Source organism: Lagenorhynchus albirostris, chromosome 8, assembly GCF_949774975.1.
Source record: "Lagenorhynchus albirostris chromosome 8, mLagAlb1.1, whole genome shotgun sequence".
NCBI lineage: Eukaryota > Metazoa > Chordata > Mammalia > Artiodactyla > Delphinidae > Lagenorhynchus > Lagenorhynchus albirostris.
In genome coordinates, this window is record NC_083102.1 from 77893808 (window position 1) to 77918824 (window position 25017).

The following is a 25017-nucleotide window of genomic DNA, read 5'->3' on the forward strand; positions in this document are numbered from 1 at the left end:
GGTTGAGTACGTTACTGGCTGAATTGAATTGTTTGGTGTCATGCCCCAACCCTTGCCATTGTGGGCAATAGCTGATAAATTAGCCAGCTTTCAGGGAAAGTTAAAACAGCTGCTTCTCGAATTTATCTTTCTTTATGCCTCACAGAATTACACCACCATTAATAGCCATGCCGGTCACTAAGTGAATTAAATCAAGTTAATTATTGATCATGCTGTTGAAGCAAATCTTGGAACCTTTATAAATTAAAAGAGAAATCATTGTAAAGGCTTTTGCTTTGCTTCCAGTGTTTGGCTGAAATGTCCACCCCAGGCAAAATTTAAAATGAGACCTTCTCTTTTAGAATCTCTGTCCCGGGTTTCTTCCCCTCACTGCCCTGTCATTGCCTCCAGGCTTCCCAGAGAACTGCCCTCCATCAACTTCACCACAGAAAACTTTGAGCAGAACTGACTTTTTTTGGTAAACTGTGTTAGATAACTCAGGATACATGGTTCTATTCTATGGCAGCCCAATCTGAGAGAAGAGAGGAATTTCAGAAATACATCCTTGGTGACATCTCACCAAAGTAAAAACTAGCATAATAGGTTACTTTCCAGGGCTGGCTGCATTTTAATAAAGTAACTCCCAGGAAAGTTAAAGGATGGGAAATGTTTTAGGTGTGATTCAGAGCTTTTTCTTTATCATCACTCAAATTATATCTCCTATGTGTGTAAAACTTCCCTCTGGGCCTCATTTGCCTTTTTAAACAGTGCTGTGTCTCTCACAGTCCCTAGTCTTTCTGACTTTATAATTTATAATCTGGAAAGGCAGTTGTTTTATTTCTTTATACAAATATTGATTTCACAATCTTGTAAGATTACTGTGTTACTCGGCTTGGGCTACCATAATAAAATACCATAAACTAGGCTGCTTAAACAACAGATATTTATTTCTCACAGTTCTGAAGGCTGGGAAATCCAAGGTCAAAGTGCAGGCCGACTTGGTCTTTGGTGAAAATTCTCTTTTTGGCTTGCAGGTGGCTATCTTCCTGTGATATCTGCACAGGGCAGAGAGAGTGAGAGCGAGTGCCCTGGTCTCTTCTTAGAAAGGCACTAATCCTATCATGAGGACCTCACTCTCCAAACCTCTTCTAAAGCTAATTACCTCCTAAAGGCCTCACCTCCTAATACCATCACCCTGGGAGGTTTAGGGTTTCAACCCATGCATTTTGGGAGGACACAGATATTCACTCCATAACAATTACCCTCTAAATTCTATGATTCTTTGGTAACACTGAGCTTGTGAAAAAATGGTGAAATCACTGGCAGTGAGTGAATCCCACCTTACTCCAGGCATATAACTCTACTTGCCCTCCCTGTGTACTGTTCCATGTGTAGATTTCACCCTGCATAAATCTCTTCATGGGGAAAAGACCAATAAATAAAAGTCCCTTCAGTGAGCATGAGTGAGCAAAATGAAAGCTAGAGAATATTAAAATCTCTTACCCTAGCAGTGAAGCCCTCATTGCAATTTATCTGCTGATTGCATATATTTTTCCTCTTTTTTTTGCCTTGGCTTATCTCATATTACTGTGTCATTCGTTCAAAACCATTAGTAGGGCATATTTACTCTCTGAATTAGGTTTTCATTTGCGATTGTCTAGCATGATGTAAAAGAACATGAAGCTAGTTCTCTGTGGTGCCTTTGTGTCAATAGAAAATAAATTCTCTTCATCAAACACCTTGATGGAAGGGTGGAAAACACAGAATATGATTTTGTTAAGTAAGATTATCTGACAGAAAATTGTCTTAATGAATATAAAATTTTCCTTTCTTAGGAGGCTACATATAATAATTATATGAGAACATATACTAAACATATGAAAATATTCAAGGTAACAAAGATGTCTGCAGTGTGATTTGCACTTCCTCAGATAGGACTTTTTTCACAGCATACAACCTGTGTAACCATATGCAGTGGCCCTTCTGCTGTTACAAAGTGCCCACTCTTCCTACCTGATAAAGAAACATCCTTCCCTTGCGTGGTTAACTGAGGGGTTGGAACTGTCCTTTCATATAGTCTTAAGCAACTTCTTTGTTTATAAGGAAGCAGAGAGCAGAAAACTCAATAAGTTAGTTCTTTATAACATTTTTCTGTAGTAGAATGTGCAGATTTTATTCACTGGGATCTACAAATTCTTGAGACATAAGATTGCCAGGCTAGCTGGACAGAGGAAGAACTAGGTACTAGAAACTCTGTACCACAGATATGGAGACATAGCTATTCATTCTAAAATCAGAACAGCCACTGGGATATTGATTATTCTGTATAGATCAAAATCAGAGTAAGTGATAAACAATTATTAAATGTTATATTCTTTAATTTAGTCCACATAACAATCATAATCCTATCAGCTAAGTTGTTGTCTGCCTTTTAAAAATTTTACTTAATTTTAAAAATCATCCTACCAGTTAGGTCATTATCTTTTTTATTTTTTAATACCCTCCTCCTAACGACCCTAACAACAACAGTGACCTGACAGGTGAAGGACCCGTGGCCACTCAGGCAGAGAGAAAATGGACTTTTTCTCTGAATCTCAGTCGTTTCGTAGATTTCCAACCTCCTTAGTAAACACCTGCCCACCTCCTGGGTAAAGTTGATCTAGAATAAAAGTAGACTACTGCCCAGTGTTTCCTCAGGAGTCTTTGGGCCCAGGAATCATGAAGCCATGGTTAACAAATTATTGCCATTAATTATGTAAAGAGAAGGGATGACTTACAGAAGATGAATTGAAAATAATATATAATAACAAGAATGACTACTCTGAAAAATTGAGTCACTATTTACAAGTAATTGGGGGATAGAAAATAATTAAGTTATAAAGATATACATTGGAAAGAAATATTTTTAGGCCTAAACATTTGCAAAAGAGGCAGAAATACGTCTCTTAAAATTTTGACTTGGTGTAAAAAAATATTTATGGAAAAAACAGAAGAGATTCTTGAAATAAGCAGGAATTAAGGTAAGTCTTAAAGGCTCTGTAACATTGAAAATAAATGGAAATAAAGTGGTAGGCAATTCCGGAAAATAAGAACGGGCTAATATATAGGAAGACACATATGTGTTGAGTGTTTTGTTTAGCGTAGCTGAGACAGTTGAAGTTGCACACAGTAGGTTCTATATGGGATAGACAATGTGGGAACATCAGAGCATGATGGGTTTGGTTCTGTAGGAAATCCTTGAAAGAAAGTATGGATACCTCATTCACATTATGTTCATTCTCTAGGCCCCATTGAGTCCCACTATAGAGATGTGCATTCTAGCACTGTGATTAGTTCAAAACCTTATTCAAAAAAACTTCAGTCACTCATTAAAGCCATAGTTTCTAATTTGTTTTGCCTCCTTTGCTAAGTCAGGTGTTAAACATTTCTCATAAGTCTTTTTTATTTTAGTATTTATTTTTGATAATTAATCTACTTGGGAAACAGGTGGTATGAATGATAATCTTTCAAATACCTGAATTGTATGCTAATGCTTTTATTTTTTTATGCCCAATAGACAGAATGTGCAAATTTCATCCGGGTACTTCAACCCTATAACAAAACTCATGTTTATGTGTGTGGAACTGGAGCATTTCATCCAATATGTGGATATATTGATCTTGGAATCTACAAGGAGGTAAATATAATGAAATAGCACAAAAACAATTATAATAACTTGTTACTTAATGCCTATGACATAAAATAGTTAGACCTGAATATAAAGATTGAATCGTATTCTGTGTGAACTGAATAAGAACTTATATTCCAAACCACTTTATGGATTGCCATTTTGATTGTACACTTTATCCACCTAATAAAAATTTCTTCATTAAAAGATTTTTTAGTGATATGATTAAAATAAATGGTATACAGTGTTGAAAGTGCTTGTTTTCTAGGCTCTATGTACAGCTTTATTTTCTCTTGAGTTTCCTTTATAACTAAATCTATTTAGTATGTTGCGGTTGGTAAAAATTTATTTCCCATAAGACCTCGCAACGGAATGATATCTTATAAATAATTTAATTTTTCCCATCCAACAAATTTGACCTGTTACTTATGTTTAGAATAGTAGACACTAAATACAGATAATTTTAATGATTTTCTTAAAATTGTGTGGATAGTTGTTATCACACTGGACTTATTATTTCTGCCAGACCAAAGTGACATAGTGGAAATGTGGGATGTATTAATTGGGAGTAATGTATTCCAGCAATCAATGAGCATTTCAATAAATGAGAAACATGCAGGTTACAATAATATCAACAACTAACACGTTAGAGTACTTTCTTTGTGTCATGGACTGTGCCAGGCACTTTACATGGATTGTTTTTGTAATTTCACAACACTGTTAATGAAGTTGGTACCTTAATAACTTCCAGTTTGCAAGTTAGTAAAAACTGAGTCTCAGTAGAATGAAAAACCATGCCTAAGTCACCCAACTAATAAATGGCCTAGCAAGGAATTGAACCAAAGTAGTCTATCGCTAGAGCAAGCATGCCCAACTGAGCTTTAGAATATGTCCTCTAAATCATTCCTTTGTGTGGGTTGATGGGTTATACTGTCATCCTTATGTTTATGTATATACTTCTTGTGAATAACCACACATATTTGCAGGGTAACTGGCTGTGTGTTTGAAAGTAAAGTCTGGGCTCATGGTACAGGTTTCTTTACACTGATTTAACTGATTCAAGCAGAGATCAAACCCACAACTGTGGCTGGATAAATTTTTCTCTCTAACCAACTTGTCTAACCAGCCCAGACTCAATGGTTTGAAAGTAAAGCAACCCTGATAGTTAAATCTCTGAACCACTAGGAGACTTGGCAACTTGAATCCATCATACTTTGTTGCCAGTGTAATGTTCTCTTGCCTAGCTTTGATGAAGGGTAATATGTAACAGTGGCTTATAGCATAGGCTGCAATTACATGAGATAGCCCCACATCTTGGATGTGTTTTGAGGCCTGGGGCTAAAAGCCAAACTCACAACCTGCTGAGGGATGCAAATAGTGTTCATTAACTCCTAAAAGTCACAAATGCTGAAAGGGAATATAGCAGGAGCTAATTACTTAGCTTGAGACTGTCAGAAAGCCCAGGGGCAGTCAGATTTACAAGTTCTGTGAATAAGACAATTATGAGTGAACAGGGATATTGAGCCTTGTGAGTTTTCCACTAGTCAGGAGTACAGGTAATTGTATGGCAGCCCTGCTTGAAGATCGTTCTCTTCTAAAATAAATTATTAGTCCCAGGATTCACTGTCCATTCAGAGGGAAGGCACCTCCATCTTCAAATAGATAAGATTGCTTCTCAGGTGGCTGGGAACAGGGAAGAGCAACAGATAACAGGGATGGAGGAGAGAAGTGTGCGAAGCCCTCTTCCTGGGGACCACTGTTTTGTGTGCCTGGGGCAACGGGAAGAAAGAGGAAACAGCTAAAATAAATCCCAGATTTCTATCTTTGGCAGTGAGTTGGAGAGGAGTGTTATTTGTTGAGATGAGAAGAGTAACAGATTTGTGGGGGAAATCGTGAGTTAGTTTTGTACATTCTGCATTTGAGAAATGTTCCGTAGGTCATACCAAGTGGGCGGTTGGATTCGGATTTCAGGATAGAAGTCAGGGCTGTTGACAACAACTAAGAGCTAAACATGAGGAGCCAGAGTTTGAATTATGGCTCGGATCGTTTACCATGGCTCCACGGTCTTCTGCATAAACTCTCTAAGCTTCTGTTTATTCAGCAAAATGATGACAATAATAATAGTAACTCAGAGTTATTTTAAGAATAAAATGAGAAAATGATTGTGCATAGGCTTCGGTATAGCCCTTGCTCTATTCCAGTCACTTAATTTGCAGCCGTATTAGGCAACAAGAACACAGAAAGGCAGAGACAAGTATTTCAAAAGTATGTATATAAACTTTATTTCAGAATAGTGTCTGCAGTCTCTATCTATCTATCTATCTATCTACCTATGTATCTACTCTGCAATACTGGGGGTGCCTGATAGTTGTTTAATAATTAGATTGGAAGTATGTTCTTTCCTCTGGAATCTCCCTTCTGCTGCAAATCTCATATTTAAATATTAATAGTATTAATAATATTAATAATAATTTTTCCTAATGTGATAGTTAAACATTTCCTATTCTTATCTTCTTACGTCTTTACTTCCACAGTATTTCTCTGTGTGCAGTTTAGACAGGTACTTTTTTGCATGATTAATTAGGCTTAAGGCATTTAATGGGGAAAATCTTATAAAATTGAAGTTGTCTCAAAAAAAGTGTCATGTCATTCAGTTTATCTCAGGAAGTCCATTTAATCAGCCATTATTTTTTTACATCATTTTCCTGTTGGTATCCTTGACTCTGGCTCAAGGAAACTTGCTTTCCTGCTGTCTCCTTTCTCCAGGAGATTATAAGGGAGACCTTGTCCTTAGCCTCCGCAAATACCAATTCTATGGGCTTATCTTGAGAATTTAATGAAATGCTGCGTTTTGACAACAGAAGTCTGTACAATTATAAGGGTTTATCTAGGACTTTGTACCAACTATGACATTCTCCCAGATGTTTTCTTGGCTTTTCTTTTTTAGCTTTTTTAGCTTTTTTTCCACTGTAATCTTCTGGCACACCAGGATTCAGTTTACTTTTTCCCTTTACAACGTCCCATTATAGGCTCTAGAGTCAACAGTTCTGTTTGACCTGTGGCGAATAATGTGCCCTTAATATTTAAACATTCTTAAGAGCCGTGATCTGTAGGTGTTTTTCCCTGACATATCTCTAGCCCCATCCACAGTTGGGAAACATGCCCTAAATGTGTTCTCACTGGACATTTTGCATGCCTAGGCGCCACTATCACAACTTGTCATTAGCTGAACTGTTCTAACTAAACATACTTGGGCTTGATCATGTTACATGGTCATGGTGAGTCTATACATTAATTTCAACACATTTCTAAATCCATGAGTTTGAAATCCTGAGACTAGATTAGTTAAGAACATGAACTTTGGAGACAGCCCTGAGTTCAAGCTACTGCTTTGCCTCTTATTCACTATGTGATGCTGAACAAGATACTTACCCCCTTTTATGCTCAATATTCCTCTTGTAAAGCTGGAATTAAAGTAGCTACCTCTTGAGGTTAGTGGTGAAGATTCAATGAGACAATGTACATCAAGTTCCTGGCCCATGGTTAGTATGTATTAATTGTTAAGTACCATTACTTTTAGTATTAAAGTGTATTTACTTAAAACTATAAAATGGCAAATGTTAATCATGCTATTTAAATTGGTATTACTATTTTTTAATAAGGCGGTAATTACTGTTGATCCTGTTAATAAGAAAAAGATCTGAAATGACACATCATACAATAATAATAATCCAAATATTTCCTCTATCCCTTTTGCTTCTTTACTTGCTTTCTAGGTAAGTGGCACTGAATGATCCCTTTTAATTGCATGTGTGCTCTGATATAACTGTAGATATGCCATCTAGAGAGAATATCTGAAATGCTGAATTTCTCTAACTAGTACATTTGCAGCCTGAGTCATCAGTCTTTTGCTGGATGACAGTGTTGTCATTGTTATGAAACACTCAAGCTCATGGGGCCATATTCATTATACATTCATATTTTTCTTGGAAAGTTCAACTTAAGATGTTTTTTTTCCCTGAATGTTAAAAGTCTGCCAATGCCATTCTGTCTGTGGCCACTATTATAAAAATAGATGTTTCAGCCAAAATAACTATGTGGCTTTAACGTGCATAGTGTTTTCGTAATAGTGAAAATACTACAACAGGATTTTTTTTGCCCACATGTATCAACAGCTCTGAAAATGAACTGCCTGCCTTACAACGCTTTTAAGTCACTAAAATTACAAAATATCACGAAGCTTCAGTAATTTGGTATAGTTGTAGATGCTGAGGTAGATAGACCATAATAGTTATGAAAGTATAATTATTATAGTAAATTTATTCCTTAGAGGAGGAACTTGGCTTATTAGGCTCAATAAATTAGTTATTAGGCTTAAGAAGTAGGAGTGTTTGATGGTGATTTCGATTATGATAGTGGTCCAGGCTAAATGAATCGATGAGGATATTGCTACTTCCGGTTGAAAAATTCATTCATTATTATCATCATTACTTTGGGCAAAGGGAGACCAAAACATGGGAACTGAGTCTTGCTAGAAATAATATTTGTGGAAGAGTTAAGAAGCACAGCATGATGTGCGTGCTATATGCTCAGTTTCTGTTGAATTAATGAATTAGAATTTCGTTCTTATCTCCTATGTTCTTGCTGATTCGGATATTTTTTTAAAAATCTCACTTGTGTTAATATTTCTCATAACAGGAAGTTATGTTCAAACTAGACACACATCATTTGGAGTCTGGCAGACTGAAATGTCCTTTTGATCCTCAGCAGCCTTTTGCTTCAGTAATGACAGGTAAGATCCGTGATGGATAGTTCTAGCTTTTAGGTGTTTTTCTAAAAAGGTGTGTGTCGATTCAACCACATTTTCTCAATGAGTTAAAGATTATTTTGGATTAACCGTCCACTGGCTGTTTGGTTGTAGTTTTTTAGTGTCATGTCTCTCTATACTTAGCTCCTTATCCATAAAGTGAGGCTCCAGTAATCCCTAACGTCAGCACAGTTACATTTTAAATGAACTTCAGGTTGAATTCTTTTTAATACAAATGACACACACGCAATTGTGCTATAATTCTACATGTAGCTGTCCCAGATTTTCTTATCTTTAGCGATGCCCCATTTGGTTCACTAAGGCAGTTAAATTGAGCAATTCCTTGGACATAATATGTTACAAAATATGTTGAAGATGTGAGTGTGGGGATTAATAATAAGACGTAAGTGGATAAATGAATAAAACAAATAAATCAAACTGTAGAATGCAGATAAAAGAATGGTATAACACCTCTCACCCCAGTTTCACCATAACCTGATTACATTAATGGCAATGTGAAATTTTTGCTAGCACATTCAGTCTTTTCTTGCTTTGTATACATCTTAAATTCTCTTATGGGAGGACTGTCCTGTTTAAAGAAGGCAGTACTGTGTGGTCTGAAGTCTTTTCTGAGGAATGTCGGCATGACCTCTGAATTTCAACCATTATAAGGACTTCTTTTGTCTTGGTTTGGTTCATGACTTCAGTCTCTTTTTATTTAACTTGTCCATCAGATGTCTGAATAGACTATCAGAGTGACGCCCCATGACATTTTAATTTTCACTTAGCGAGAACTAATGCTCTTCCTTTGAAGTGAAAGTGTGTGTGTTTTTTGAAAATTATGTGACTAATGTTCAGTCATTATCCTCAGAAAATGAGATTGATGATTTGTGATTCTGATCTGTCAAGTGGGGTTGACACACCCTTAATAAAAAACAATAGATTGTAGGTGTTGGTGACCCCTCGTAGGAACCCCTGAGTAATTTAAATACAAAGAAGACAGTTTTAAAGTCTGGATACACAGATCCAACTTTTATGTTGAAATACACCATTTTTTCTGGCAAAATGTTTGAATATTTGTAGTTTTATGTTTCAAATTGATGGTGTGTTTCCTTTATTCTTACCAAACTTTTTTCATAATGTCTTTATTGATGTTGTTATTGTTATTCTTCTACTTTTTAAAACTTGCCCCACAATGAAATACTGCCTTCCACCATATATACTTAAGAGATGGAATCAGTACCATGTCTACATTTACTTTACATAACTGGATTTCTCTCTTTTTTGGGGGGGGGGTTCTCTCTTTTATATGTATGTGTGTGTGTTTCCCCCTTTTGAAAGTCGACTATTGTCATGAGTATTTAGGTTGGTTGTCTCAGGTAGTTCAGGAAAAGTCTTATTTCAGTGGATGTAATCGGAGGATTTTGAAAGTATCTGAATCACTTATGCAAAGGCAGAATTTTCAAGATATGTTTCTGAGGAAAATTGAACTTTAGTGATAAAACAGTGTCTGTAGTTGTTCTTCTATTTAGGCATTTAAAAAATCTAAATGCTCTGTAGAGATTAGCTGTTTTTTAAATTTTAGTCTATTAAGTGTAACCCCAAGTAGTTGAATATAAAGATTTCTTGAAACAGAGGCTTAGCTCTCAAAGGGGTAATGCATGCTATTGTAGGGACCGTATTCTTCCTGCCTCAGGCCGCTCTCCCACTACATGCTAACCAGCATTAGGGAACATGGACCACCATTCCCCTCTTTTCCAACCCCCATCCTTTTCTCCCCCCTCCTCTCCCTTCTATCCTTTCTTCCTCTCCTCTCCCCCATCTTCCTCTCCTCCCCTTTCCCTTCTTCCTCATTTCTTTCCTCCCTCCTCCCCCTTCTCCACCTCTTTCTACCTCTCTCACCCCCTTTCTCCTCTTTTCTTCTCTTCTCTCTCTCTCCTTCTGTCTCTGGTAAACATGGATATTCACTTTACATAAATAACAGGACAGAGAAGTTTGGTATGCAGTAATGGCAACATCTTTCCTTTTTCAGAAATGCCTGTTTATCAGAGCTATTAGAGACATGATTAGCTACAAGGAATGCAACATGTTATAATTACAAAGTATGACTTCAGTGCTGAAAGCTCCCTTTCAGCAGAGGTTAGGCAAAGAAAAGTTGTGGTCACTGAGGTTGTGTCGGTTAAGTAAATACTAATTACACAATTCATTCCTCATTATGGCGTTTACTTTCTAAATTTTTTTTTTGCGTTATTACAAAGAGAGACTCCTAATTATGATATGTCCTTGAATTATTTGTGGGGAGAAGGGAAAGAAGAGGAACTTATTCATAACAGAAGCTAAATGCATGTGCAATTATTAATTCAGAAGACACCGGCCTTTTTTATATTCAAGTAGTAGTTAGCATCGGCTTACCAAAGTTCACTGAGTTATCTTTTCTTCAACTAAGCAGATTTTTCAAAATCTGAAGGGGAAATTTATGAAACAATATATTTCTGATGTTAAGCAATAGACATCATTGGTTTCATGCTGTGAAATTAGCCTATTGTCAGTAGTGTCTGCTGGTAAACTCTTAGAAGTCCTGAGTATTCGTTTCGCCCTTGCAGATGAGTACCTCTACTCTGGAACAGCTTCTGATTTCCTTGGCAAGGACACTGCATTCACGCGGTCCCTTGGGCCTACTCACGACCACCATTACATCAGAACTGATATTTCGGAGCACCACTGGCTCAATGGTTAGTGATTTTCACACTTTTGATCGTTTTGCCTTTGCTTTTGGGTAGATAAGAAACTCATGATTATTCATTCAGATGTGTTTTGGAAGTGATTTAGCTCAACATATAAAATACATTTGAAATAGTTCCTCAGTGCGTTCGACAAATCTCCAGAACGTACTGTGTATATAATAACAACAGTTGACATTTATTGTGTGCGTGTGCTATTGTCCTTGACATTGTTCCATGCGCTACTTGATTTTTTTAAAATATTCACAATGATGTAATATGAGAGATGTGTTATTATTATTATGTGCTTTTTTTTTTTTTTTTTTTTTTTTGCTGTACGCGTGCCTCTCACTGTTGTGGCCTCTCCCGTTGCGGAGCACAGGCTCCGGACATGCAGGCTCAGCGGCTGTGGCTCATGGGCCCAGCCGCTCTGCAGCATGTGGGATCTTCCTGGACCTGGGCACGAACCCGCGTCCCCTGCATTGGCAGGCGGACTCTCAACCACTGCGCCACCAGGGAAGCCCTGTGCTTTTTAAAGATGAATAAACTGAGGTAGAGAGAAGTGGAGTAATTTGGTCAAGGTCTTACAACTTGTCAGTTGCAGAGCTGGGGTTCAAGTTGGCAATCTTTCTCCTGCTATCTGTTTTTTAATGACTAAGCCAAATACTGTCTGTGAGCATAATAGAAAGGGGTTATTGTAATGCTAACTTCTTTTATTTAAAAAATAATTTCTATTTTGGTTAAAACATGTCCCTCCAAAAATTTAAGCATATTGATATTGACATGAGTTTGTCTGATTACTTTTGTGTTTAGCAGTCATACAGTATTCCAAATTTTCAACAACAACAAAAAGACTTCCTAAATGAATTTATTTAATGGAAGGAATAGTGAAAGCCTTTTTTTTTTTCTTTTGCCCCACTGCTTTACAACAGGTCAGGTTTTATCATGATTTTTTAAAGTTTTCTGATTAACATAGGAATTTATTTCACCGCATGGCACACAGCATTTCTCATTCCCGCTATAAATATTGGGTTTTAGTGGAGGAGGCCTGGGTAGAGATTTCCTAGGGGCTATCTCTGTATCTCTCAGTATCATTCAAGCAGTGACAACATAAACAAAAGGGAAAAACACTTCTAAAACATTTCTTTAGTCAAACACTCCAGATCCATTTGTTTACACAACAGTGTGATCTCTGTTGACCAAAAGAGAACCCTATTAACAGAGTAAACAAATTTAGAATATCCCCAACTAAGTGATTACTGTTCACTTCTTAACACTTGTGCAAGGCAGGCTGATCTTGTGAATATTGTGAAGGTTTCGTGGGAATTACTTGGTTTGAGAGTGACTCCATAGATTTTACCAGTAGAAAAGCTTAGCTATCTGTTTAGGTAACAAGATATTATGGATTTATTTTATTTTTTAAAAGAGTTTGCTGTTTTGAAGAACGTTCACTCTTCTTTCTTAATTAATTTATTATTTATTTATTTATTTTGGCTGCATTGGGTCTTCGTTGCTGTGGGCGGGCGTCCTCTCGTTGCGGTGAGCGGGGGCTACTCTTCGTCGTGGTGCGCGGGCTTCTCACTGTGGTGGCTTCTCTCGCCGCGAAGCATGGGCTCTAGGTGCACGAACTGCAGTAGTTGTGGCTCACGAGCTCTAGAGTGCAGGCTCAGTAGTTGTGGCGCACGGGCTTAGTTGCTCCGCGGCGTGTGGGATCTTCCTGGACCAGAGCTCAAACCTGTGTCCCCTGCGTTGGCAGGCAGATTTTTAGCCACTGTGCCACCAGGGAAGTCCTGATATTATGGCTTTAAAATGAAGTATAGATTGCATTTCCCAGGCTTGGGATGGCAAACATCATCATGTTGCCACTCATTTAAGAGATTAGTCTATTTTTTCCTTACCTGTGACATGTCCAAAAGAAGTCAACAGTATTGCTAAAACAGTAAATGCGGGAAATATTTATTCAACTATTATTTGCCTAACATACTGTTCTTAGTGCTGTGTGAAGAGAATTACAAAGTAAGAAACCTTTGTGCTGGTTTAGCATTCTCTTAATAAACAACTTTTAAGGGCCTGTGGCATACTGAATGCTCTTCTGTCCACTGGGCCTGCTGAGATTATACGGGAGGGTCACTGACCTCATGGATGATGAATGCCTGGAGCATAGTAGGAGAGTGGGTGATGGAGCCAGAAAGCTGTAAATATTTTCCTGAAACTACTGTGAAGTTATCTATTATTTAATTCTTTATTTTTATTTTATTGAGGTATAATTAATTTACAGTGTTGTGTTAATTTCTGCTGTATAGCAAAATGACTCAGTTATTTTATATATATATATATATATATATTCTTTTTCATATTCTTTTCCATTACACTTTATCACAGGATATCGAATGTAGTTTCCTGTGCTATACAGTAGGACCTTGTCATTTATCCATCCTATATATACTGGTTTGCATCTGCTGATCCCAAACTCCCAGTCCTTTTCTCCCCCATCTCTCCTCCGTCTTGGCAACCAGGGGTCTGTTCTCTATGTCTTGGAGTCTATTTCTGTTTCATGGATATGATCATTTGTGTCATACTTTAGATTCCACATATAAGTGATATCATATGGTATTTGTCTTTCTCTTTCTGACTTACTTCGCTTAGTATGATAATCTCTATGGTGCATCCACCTTGCTGCAAATGACATTATTTCATTCTTTTTTATGGCTAATATTCCATTGTATATATTTACCATGTCTTCTTTAGCCATTCATCTGTTAATGTATTTAATTCTTTTTTGTGTGTCTTTTTTTTGTAAGGGATAATTGACATATAACATTGTATTAGTTTCAGGTGTACAACATGATTTGATACTTGTATATATTGCAAAATGGTCACCACAGTAAGTCTAGTTAACTTCCATCACCACATATAGTCATAGAATTCTTTTCTTGTGATGAGAACTTTTAAGATCTACTCTCTTAGCAACTTTCAAATATTCAATACACCGTTATTAATTATAGTCACCATGATGTACATTACATCCCCAGGACTTATTTATTTTGTAACTTGAAATTTGTACCTTTTGGACCCCCCTTCACCAATTCCCTAATTTTAACCAGAAAATTAGATCTCTGTTGTTTATAGAGGTAACTGATAATAGCAGGAAGGGAAAACTAAAGGAGAAGGAGGACAGAGAGAGAAGGGGACATTGCACCAAAAACAGGAAATTGTGGGTGGGACAGGAACAAAGGTAGTGGCAGTGGAGGTGGACATGAGAATATACAGCAACAAGTAATGGAAAGAGAAGATATCTGTTTGGGAATAGAAGAGTCCCAGGATATGAGGAAAAATTCAAGAGAAGATTTTGGGTACTGGGAAAACTTTGCAATGAAAGAAGTCAGTAGAAAGGAAGAAACTGAAGGAGGGAGGCAGGATATACAGTAGAAGTCTCAGTGGATTGAATGCAGGCAAATGATTAAGAATTAGGAGACCTAGTATTTATGGTTGTAGGACATTTAAGACAGATTGCTTAGTGGTTAATAACCAGAGGGACCATATAACCTGGTCTGCCCTGGACATTTCCAGTTTACCTTTGCTGTTCTTTAACTCTCTGAAGTGTCCCAATTTAGACAAACATTACAGCTCTTTTTTGTGGAACTTAATTACCTAAGTTTAAATCCTGACTCTCACTTATTTGTGACCTTGGTCAGACCCTTCTGTGCATTTAAATTCTTTGTCTAAAAACTTGGCATAATAATAGTATCTGTTCCCAGGGTGTTACAAGAATTAAATCTTATAGGGGAGTCTGATGGAAGGTAATTGTAAAAGCAATTCAGTGTCAATATTATCATCACCATCATTATTGTTATTCCTGAAGGTGAGAGAGGTAGCACGGTGGGATTAAAGCTCCGGATGCTCTGATTCTCTGATATCTACTTAGCATTTTTAAGTACAGACCACCTTTTCCTTCTCTCTCTCTCCATTTCATAATTCTGTGAGCTCATCCATTCTAATAGTTTTCTGTGTTCTTGTTTCCTAAAACTGTATTTCCAACCTTTTCCTGTAACTAAGTGACCTTAACAATATTTATTTCTATGTCTTACATTGTCATCTCAGATTAAACAAAAGGAACTAGTTGCTTAATATGGGAGTAAAGATATCTAAGCCTTGGCCTTGATTGTACTACTAAAGTGCTTTGAGATTTATACAAGTTGTCTAGTGATCTTTTGCTTTAGTTTCTTCAAATAGATATATAAATATAGATATATAAAAGACTAATTGGATCTAAAATCCTGTGAGTCTAACTGAAAATTATCTTGTTTCCCCTTTCTAACCTGCCCTTCAATACCTGTTTCCTGATTTTTATCTATCTTAAGTTTCTTAACTTCATCCACTCAGTTACCTTGAAGTTATCTTTAATTTCTTCCTCTCCTTTATCTCCCTTTATCTAATCTGTCACAAAGAGCCTTTATTTCCTTCAGAATATCTGTTGACCTTGTTCTTTCTATGGCCACCATCTTTCTTTAGGTCTCCATCACCTTGTCTCTGGTTTACTGCTACAATTTTATTATTTGTTAACTCATTTCCCTATGTCTGGTCTCTTCTGCTTCAAATTTATTTTATATAGCATCCTTCCTAGTCACTGTATTAGGCACTTTTAAAGTATTATCTTATTTAGTGGTATAATTTTGAGAGAATTACTATTTCCACTTAATAGTTGGGGATAGATTAGAAGTCAGATAAATAGTCCCTGGTTAAACAGTTATTGGAAGTGAGATCGAAACTCAGGTATGTCTCTCTAGCTCTACACACTTTATTCTTCTCATTGTATGATACAGTCCATCAACCTAAATCCTGTTAATGTGATTACCCATCCTCTGCTCTTGCAGCCTCACTACAGATAGGGTCCACATCACGATGCCATTTTGGGCAACAACAAACTGAGGATGTGGGTCTGCATACGGAGACCGTGGCAGACAGAGAAAGTGTGGTTAGGCAATCAATGTGGAAGACCTAGCCAGTCAGCTGTAGTTATTGGGAACATTTGCTGAGGGATGGGCTGGCCAGAATCAGAATAGCATGATGCTTCAGGAGGCCCAGTCAGTCAGGAGCTTCTTGGTCCATGGAAACTAGGGCAAAGCAAGGGAGAAATAATAGAAACTACATGAGATTGTTATGAGGAAGTACCCCACATGCTAAGGGAAAAGATTGGCTTTTGGGGGGAGCGTTTCTCTTCTCCATTCTGAGAAGTGGCCATTTTCCAGATATAGTCAGCCTAGGGTCCAAAGATAGAGGTCAAATAGGTCATCTGGCTAGTGTCAGGAATGTGGGGAGACAAAAAGCAGTGATTGCTAAAGGAACTGTGGTGATTTGGGGAATATTAGACATTATCTTATTCAACCTTACATTCCACAAATTGAGACTCAGTATGAAGAAGGGACATGTTCAGGTCTCCTAACTGCCAGACCCATCCTTCCATTACAATACCAAACTTCTGACGAGAGTATCATATCATGTCTCCTGCATCTGGGAGCTTGACTGCCATTTTAGTGGTAGTTATGGGGGTAAAGGCTCTGTTTCTTCCTTAAACTGGACCTGACACAGCACAGTAGCTGATGCAGGCTACTTGCTGTAAAGCTGCACTGTCCATTGTGGTAGACACTAGCCACATGTGGCTATTTAAATTTAAATTAAGAAAAATGAAATAAACTTAAAATTTGGTTTCTTAGTCACACTAATTATATTTCAAGTGCTCAAAAGCCACATGGTCTAGAGGCTATTGGACAGCACAGATATAAAACATTTCCATCTTCACAGAAATTTCTGTTGGACAGCACTGGTCTGAAGTGTACTTTTTATTAATTATGTACAAGAGCATAATCACGCAGTATAATACATATCACAGTGCAATCCACAATCACATAACGCAACAGATGTAAATTTTCTTTACTGTACCATGTAGATGTGAAGCTCACTCCTGGATTTTGTACAGTTATTGCCAGGTTGAAACAACTGACAGATACTTGATATTTCAAATAATGGGGTCAATGTCTAATTAATTTCTCCTATACATATTATTCCATCATTGTATTATTTATTTCCGGTTAGACAGTTTGAGAATTTTTTTCTGTTAAATTTTGCTTTCTGTACTTTGATTTTTAGTTAAAACCCCTACTTTTACATGTCTGTAATAAACTCTTGTAAACAGATATGTTTAGATTGAGTGGAATACAAAAATTAAATTAAATTTGCAATTGAGTATTTAACTCTTAAGATGGCAGGTTTTAAATAATTAACCTTTTAAAAAATATGATTCTACATGAATCATTTTTATCGCTGAACCGCTTAGGCAGTTTAAAATCTTTGATGCTTGTGTGTATGCCCTATTTTGTTCTTTGCCCTGTCTGGATTTAACCAGTGAGATCAGCTAATCTCTTCAGTTACCAGTCCTAGGATCCTTGTCAGACTTTCTGTGGGACTTTGTCTAATCCAGTGCCAAAAGACATAGAAGTATGAATCTTGATTTCTTCTTTGAGAAATTAACCCACCTATTAAATACCTCACCAGGAGAGAGAAAAATTGCAGAGATGAAGTCTGATGGCAGTTTTAGACGAAGACTTAGATAGTTCCACACTTTTCTTTATCAGCTTAATCGTAGAACATAGCAGGAAATGGGAATACAGATACATGTCAGAGCGGTTACTCAAACACAGTTGAGCTTTTATGAGAATTTGGGGATAAAACTAAGAAGTATGACCATTTGGAAAATGAAAACAAGTAATGATGCCTCAGATGCATATGTTTTTGTTTTCTTTCCTGGAGTAGATGAGAACTTTTGTTTCAAATTTTCATTTCTAACATGTGGAGGCAGTTTTCATTTGAAGTTTCTCTTGGAGTACTGTTGTCTATAAATTCTTCTTCCACAGAGAAGGGTAACATTTTTCAAAAGTGGTAGGAAAAAGATATTACAAGAAGAAATAAAGGAAAGTAAGGAACTCACTATGTATTAAGTCATGGTATAGGTGTGCTCATCTGGGTGAAAAGAGGTTCTTAAGCAGAAATGAAAGTGATGTGCATTTCAGGCCATGAGGATTTATGCCATTTTCATTTGGCAGTGTCTCCTGGTTTCATGCTAAAAGTTCATTTGTGAAAATGCACGATTTCAAACTCCATCCCTATTAAGGCGTGTGTTTCAAATGCCACAGGGGAAAAATGTGCTATAAATAAAGCCCAGGTGTCCCTTGGTATGATTTTAAATTACTTAATTCAACTGTGCATGTCATATACTGATGAAATGATATCTATTTTTACACAAACTTGGCAGCAAGTCAAAAAGGAGTTTCTACCATAAAATACTAACATCAGTGTTCTAAGACACAGGACCACAGTTGAGTCTGGAAGAAAGAAAACTCTCTATTCTTGAAACAAGTATTTATTTTTAACTCAAAGTTACTTATTATTTAAATCACAGAATAGAGTTCTATGGGATATAAAATTACTTATTATTTAAATCACAGAATAGAGTACTATGGGATACTCTTTTTTTCATAATTAGATTCCTTCACATAATAAATATTTGGCTTAAACACTTCTACCATTTAATTTTCTTACAGTACTCCAGAATAATTTCCTTATAGTACTTGAAAAAGAACCAACATTTAAAAAAGAGTCCAGTAAAACCAACAGTCACTGAATAAACACAAGAACGTCTATGTTATGTATTAGTTGAAAGTGAAAAGAAATGTAACTTGGAAAAGTATTCTATTTTGCCCCACTGATATTATAATGAAATTCCTGGAATGGGGACTGGTGTCATACTCTAACTTTTGACCATTTCAAACGGCAGTACCTGGCAACAACACCTGGATAATGTTTCACGTAGCCAAAGTGGGGCTGTTCTGTGTATTTCTACAACAGACTGTGTATTTCTACAACAGACTGTGTATTACCGTATTTATTTGTTTAACTTTTAGGCCGAGTACATTCTGCTGTGTTGTAGAGCTATGTTTCTCTTGTCGAACTCTGCAAATGAGAGACCACCAATCAGTTCACGGAACTGCTTCTCCTATCGGTGTGTCTGAGAAAACCTTTACAAGCAACTCTCTCCCTCACACTGGAATCCTTTTTACCTGTAATGATTTTCTGTTTCAAATAACTGAGATCTTATTTTCTCTCTGGGGAGAGAAGACTGCAAATTTTGTACCACTATGTTATTTTTAAAAGTATAAATTCAACTTAATCACGAAGTAGTTCTGATACTAAAATTACAAGGGTCATCGTGCTCCGTGGATAACTTCTACTTAGGTAATATTTAAGTGCTGTGATAAATTCTACTTGTGTCATCCCCATTTTAAGCTCATATCTTTGTTAAGGTAAAACAAGGCAATCATATTCCTGTAATTGCTGTATAGTTTCAGTTTTATCCCTTTTTTGTCCCACTCTAATTATGAAGAATTTGTATTTATTATCAGTCTTCGCTCCTCCTGTCCATACACACATCTGCATTACTGACCTAGCGTTAATGAGTCTTGTCTATGTCCTTTTCCCATATACGAAATGGTAATCTACGGCAGTGACTCTTAAACTCAGATTCTTGTAAGAATCACCTATAAGGTTTTATTTCTTTATTTTTATTTATATATTTTAAAAATTCACATGCTAGTGCCACTGGAGATTTGCATCCAGGTCAATGGCATTGAATTCAGGCGTCTGTAAATTCAAAAAATGTGCTATAGATTATTATTAATGCCTGATCTGTGTCGGTGGGAACCCACAGTTGTCTTTTTCTCTACTCATTGTTGGCAATCTCCTTTCAAGTCGTTGGAAACATCAAGACTGGGCCTTCTTCTTAGCCATATCTTGGCCATATGTTAATATTTTCTTAATCCAGATTGTAATTGGTTTGAAGCGAAGAGTCCGTTCTTATTCACTTTTGTATTCTTTATCCTAGCAGTTTTTCTTGTTGTAAGTGCCCTGAATATAGTAGTAATTAGATATATTCTTTGTTTTCATGAATTTGCTAAAATCCTAATGCTACATTTGTAGGAAATTTTATTTCCACAGAGAGTTTTTTTTTTTAAGAAAACATGATATATTTAAGTCAAAAATCAGAAGTGTTAATTTGTGACTACAAAAGAATTTTAACCTTGCTCAGGGATTCAAAACTAAGTGATGTATAAACAATTTAAAAGAGGGGCTGGAGGGAAAAACAAAAACAAAAAGCCTTGAGTGGAATTGTTAATGGACCTTGCTAATTTAAGATTAATTAGAAAAGAAATTTTTTTAAATCCTGTATGATTTTCTAAAATTTAATTTTTATGTAATTTAGGACCATATCAAAATGAGATTATTGAGGGCATAAAAATCCACTGGAGTTCTGAGTTCCAGAGAAATAACAGGGAAGTAATAAAGAACAAAAAGGAAAAAGATCATACACATATTTCCTGCCTCTCTTTTCCTCTTAAGGTTTCCCATTTAAGCAGAGAATAGACTGGATGAGAGACCCAGGGTTGACCCAGAGAGGCTGGGATGATAAAGACTGAACTACTCATCACTTGGAATCAAACATTAACTTTTCTCTATTGAAGAGTCTATTGTGAAGTCTTGTTTACTGGGCTACTGACCAACTGTTCTACATTTGCAGGGGAATAGTTGTCAGTACTCCTGGAGTATCCGGCAATCAGGGCCTTGGTCAAAACTCTAGAGAAGGCAATGTTAATTTTTTTTCACCTCCTACTTATTATATTTATTTATTTTGGGGGAAACTTTTTGTCTTCTCTTGTTTCCTGCTTCTGCTTCCTAAAGAGTGCTCTTTGCTTTCTTTCAGGCATCTGGTATTTTCTACTTAATTGAAGTCCTCCATTCCTCGATAACCACTCTTTGTCTTCTTTGCTTTAATCAAAATGATTGTTTCTGAACTAGTATCTCCCAATTACAAATCTGTTACCTGATTAACTCCCAGTTATATAAAACCAAGACTTAAAAGGTCCAGTACTTTTTAAACAAGGCATTAGTAACCCAAATTGACTTGTCATTGATGCAGTGCAAAGGAGTTAATTGTATTGCCATTATTTTTTCATTTGATTTGTATCGTGGACATCTTCCCATGACAGTACATTTAGAACTACTTCATTTTTAATAACTACATGTTATTGTAATAATTGTATGGATGTGCTCAATTTTCCATCATTCTCTTGTTTGTGGTCCTAATGATAATTATTATTATCATCCCAGACATCCTTTTAATAATGAATAACATTTATTAAACCCTTATTATGTGTCACGCACTACCAGATAGTAAGCGCATTACATATATCAATTCACTTGATTATCATATCAGTTACCCTACTAGGTAGATGATATTGGTAGCCTCATATTAGGTATGAGAAAATTGAGGCATAGAGAAGATAAACAATTTGCCCAAAGTCACTTTTCCAGTAAGCAGCAGAAACAGGATATCAAGTTGGAAAGAGTGTCTTCAGAGCCAACACTGGACTTGACCCAAGCATTACTGGTTCTTTCAATTTTTTTTGGCAGTTACACAAAGTGCAACAAATAACATCATAATATATCAAAATTTGGGATATGTTTATAGTTTTTCCTAAGCTCTTCATAATGGACATTTTGGTTTAGAAGCAGTGACTGCAATCATAAAAAAGGAAAATATAAAATCATAGAATCTCCAGGTTTGAAAGAAGGACTTTTCTATGTAATTTAGTTGAATTGAAACAATTGTGAATCTCAGCCAGTTGTGTTCTCACCTGATGTCCAGAGTCCTAAAGAACTTGTTCAGGACCTCTTTGGGCTAATACATGTTCCTGCTTTGTGTCATGTTTACTTGTGTATATGTCTCATTTCCCACATTTCATTCATGTGTTTATTTCTAATTCTGCTGCTAATTGTTTTACATACAAAAGACACCAGTACTATTGTGGCTGAATTATTTCAGTATTTTAATGTATAGCTTCTTTTCTTCCAAACAGGAGCAAAATTTATTGGAACTTTCCCCATCCCAGACACCTATAATCCAGATGATGATAAAATATATTTCTTCTTTCGTGAATCATCTCAAGAAGGGAGTACTTCTGATAAGACCATCCTTTCTCGAGTTGGAAGAGTTTGTAAGGCAAGATATATTTATTCCACTTAAGGCATATGTGTATGTGTATGAATAATTAACCATGTAATGTTGAAGTTAATTCCATTATTCATAAATGGTAGAATACATTCATATTATCTTACATGTATAATTTTTGAGATCCAAAAGTAAAAAGAAAAAAGAAGGATGCAAAATTTTCCAATATTACACATTATTTTTTCCAATCCCTGAGCTATTCCCCAGGTTTGAGTTAGATCTCTTGGGCAGCGTGCTCCTTTTATTGGTGGGCTATCCCTTTGCCAGTTATTACTGTTCCCAGTAAGATCCCTGCATTGTCCTGATCCATGGAAGTTAAAATGTTTTGTACATTAAATAATTTTATTTTGAAATGGAAAGTAACTCATAACTAGCATACTCACTAGAGTTCCTTAACACTAACAAAATCATATCCCATATTTTTATCAAAACACATCACATGTAAAATTATCTTTACGTGAATCAAATAAGTTGAAAATGCAGTTATATAGTCTTATTAAAATACTTTCTAGAGCATTAACCTAGATTAGGTTCTGAGAGAAAAATGGGATAGGAAGGAAAGAAAACAATCCAAAAGGCAAAACATTTATCTTGAAGAACACTGAAATTTGCTTTTTAATATTGCCATTTTGTGTAAATTACAGGAAAACAGCAACTCTATGAAACACTCCCATTTTGTGCTATCAAAGTTCTCATTTGAGTGAATACAAGCTTTATAGAATAAAAGTGCTACTGGAATCATACTTTTCAGTATATTCTTTTGTTAGTTGGATTTATCTTCACTGAAATCACTTCTCTTAAATGGCCAGACACCTTCAGCATTAACTCAGTTATTAAGAGGAAGAGCTGTTAACTTAATAAATACTCTCAGCGGGAAGCTTTCTTTGGTCTTGTACAAACTTTTCATTTTCTTCCATCTGAGCCTATCACTTTTTTTTCTCGGTCTGTGCCCTCAGGCTTTTGAACACTTCCAGGGACAGAAATATAAACCGTCATTGCGCTTAAGAGTGCTAATGATAACATGGCTTTTGAATGAGACCAAACTTGTGAGCGCAGATCATTCTTTACCTAGTGTCCTAGCCAGTAATGCCGTCCCCCACTGATCCCTTCACCCCCAGGGGACAGATTCTCTAAGAAGCATCCTCATTCTTTCAGTCTAAGAATTCACAGTCATTTCTCTTGAAGCCTCTCGCCGAGAGATGAATGGCCATTGCTTGGAGTAGTCGTAGCGTGTGAGTGTACTGAAGCATGCCTTAGAACAACAGTACCCCAGCCTGAAAGCTGTGCTGTGGATGGACATCATTTGTATAAATGAATCACGTTAAGTATGTCATAAGAGATTTACAATCAATTAAATGTATTTTAAGAGTCACTCTGTGATGAGCACATGTATAACAAGTGTGGGTTTTGTGAAGCAGTTCAATACTTATTTCTTGATAGGTCAAATCCATTTGATAGAAATTCATTTATAACAAAGTAATGTTTTTACACTCATACTAAATATACTGAGAGTTACTTTTAGAGGCGGAGAAACATATTAAAGAAAAATTTAGCTGCCCCATTTATAAATTTGTATCATAAAAATATAATCTAGACTTTAAGTATCAGCCATGGGATATTTTATTTATGAACAAACTCCTATAGAACTGAAAAGACAGAGAATTGTAGTACATAAGTCTTCCCACCACAAAAAAACTCTGAGGCCACCCAGCAAGATTTTGTCATGCTATTGTGTTTGGATAAAAAGCTAACAAATTGTGATATCAAATAAGGACTTGTGATGGATGAATTTCCTTAAAAAAAAAAGAGAGATAATAGAGGTTCTTCTTAAATTGATGTATCTCTTTACTCAATCCCTGTCTTCAATTAACACCCTCTTCAGCATTTCCCACTACAATATGATCCACTGGTCAATGTTTACAATATTTGGTTCTAAACGCATCTTTGTAATTTCTTAATTGCCTCCCACCCTGCCCAAGTTACTAACTTTATTTATTAATTTAGGATTAAAGTGCGGTAAAAAGTGAGCACTCATAAGTGGAGATTTCACTGTCGAGATTAAAAATGACTTGAAGTCTTTTAAAAAAGAATGTCCTGCAAAACAATAACAAGCTTAAATTAAAAAATAGGTTTTCAGCATCATTGTTGCTGTTATACACTATTTTCAGTAAAAAATGTTCTTGTGACATTTGGGGGAACATATTTATTCCTCTCTGTTTCATTTTTTTATCCCATGAGGTTATTATAATATTGTTTTTCTGTTTTCAACAGGTAGTAATGTAATGCACGTCTATGCTGTGAAACAAAATTAAGTTCAATAGATATAAACAAAGCTAAGAAGGAAGAGAGCATGCTAGAGAGAGTTAAGAGTAACTGTGTACACTGTTCTGAATTTACAGAGCTTGTCAGTAACATGAGAGTCCTTTATACTATTTGTCCCACCAGGATATTTCCACAGTACCTATTTATTTGGAAATATTAAGGTTTTGTTGTTCTTGTTATTATTGTTTGTTTTCATTTTTACCTGATAACCTTCAGGCCAATGAAAAACTGTTGACAGTTTAAGAGCTCCCTATGTCTTCAGCTACTAAACTAAAGTAAAAGTGGTTTTATTGACCTGTCAAAGACATTACTGTTAGTCAGTAAGATATAGTGATTGGTGGGGAGGAGCTTTTGGAAATAAGCAAAAATTACACAAAATGAACAAAGAATTGTTTACAGGATA

General features: G+C 36.1%; 1 protein-coding gene across 1 annotated transcript in view; it reads left to right on the forward strand.

Moving 5' to 3' along the window:
• SEMA3D (semaphorin 3D) overlaps positions 1–25017 on the forward strand; it is a 135306-nt gene that overhangs the window by 56783 nt on the left and 53506 nt on the right. Inside the window, exons 5-8 of the mRNA XM_060156160.1 lie at positions 3536–3655; positions 8345–8438; positions 11057–11185; positions 22141–22283. Coding sequence (XP_060012143.1) covers positions 3536–3655; positions 8345–8438; positions 11057–11185; positions 22141–22283 — 486 coding nt within the window. The remainder of the gene's footprint in view (positions 1–3535; positions 3656–8344; positions 8439–11056; positions 11186–22140; positions 22284–25017) is intronic.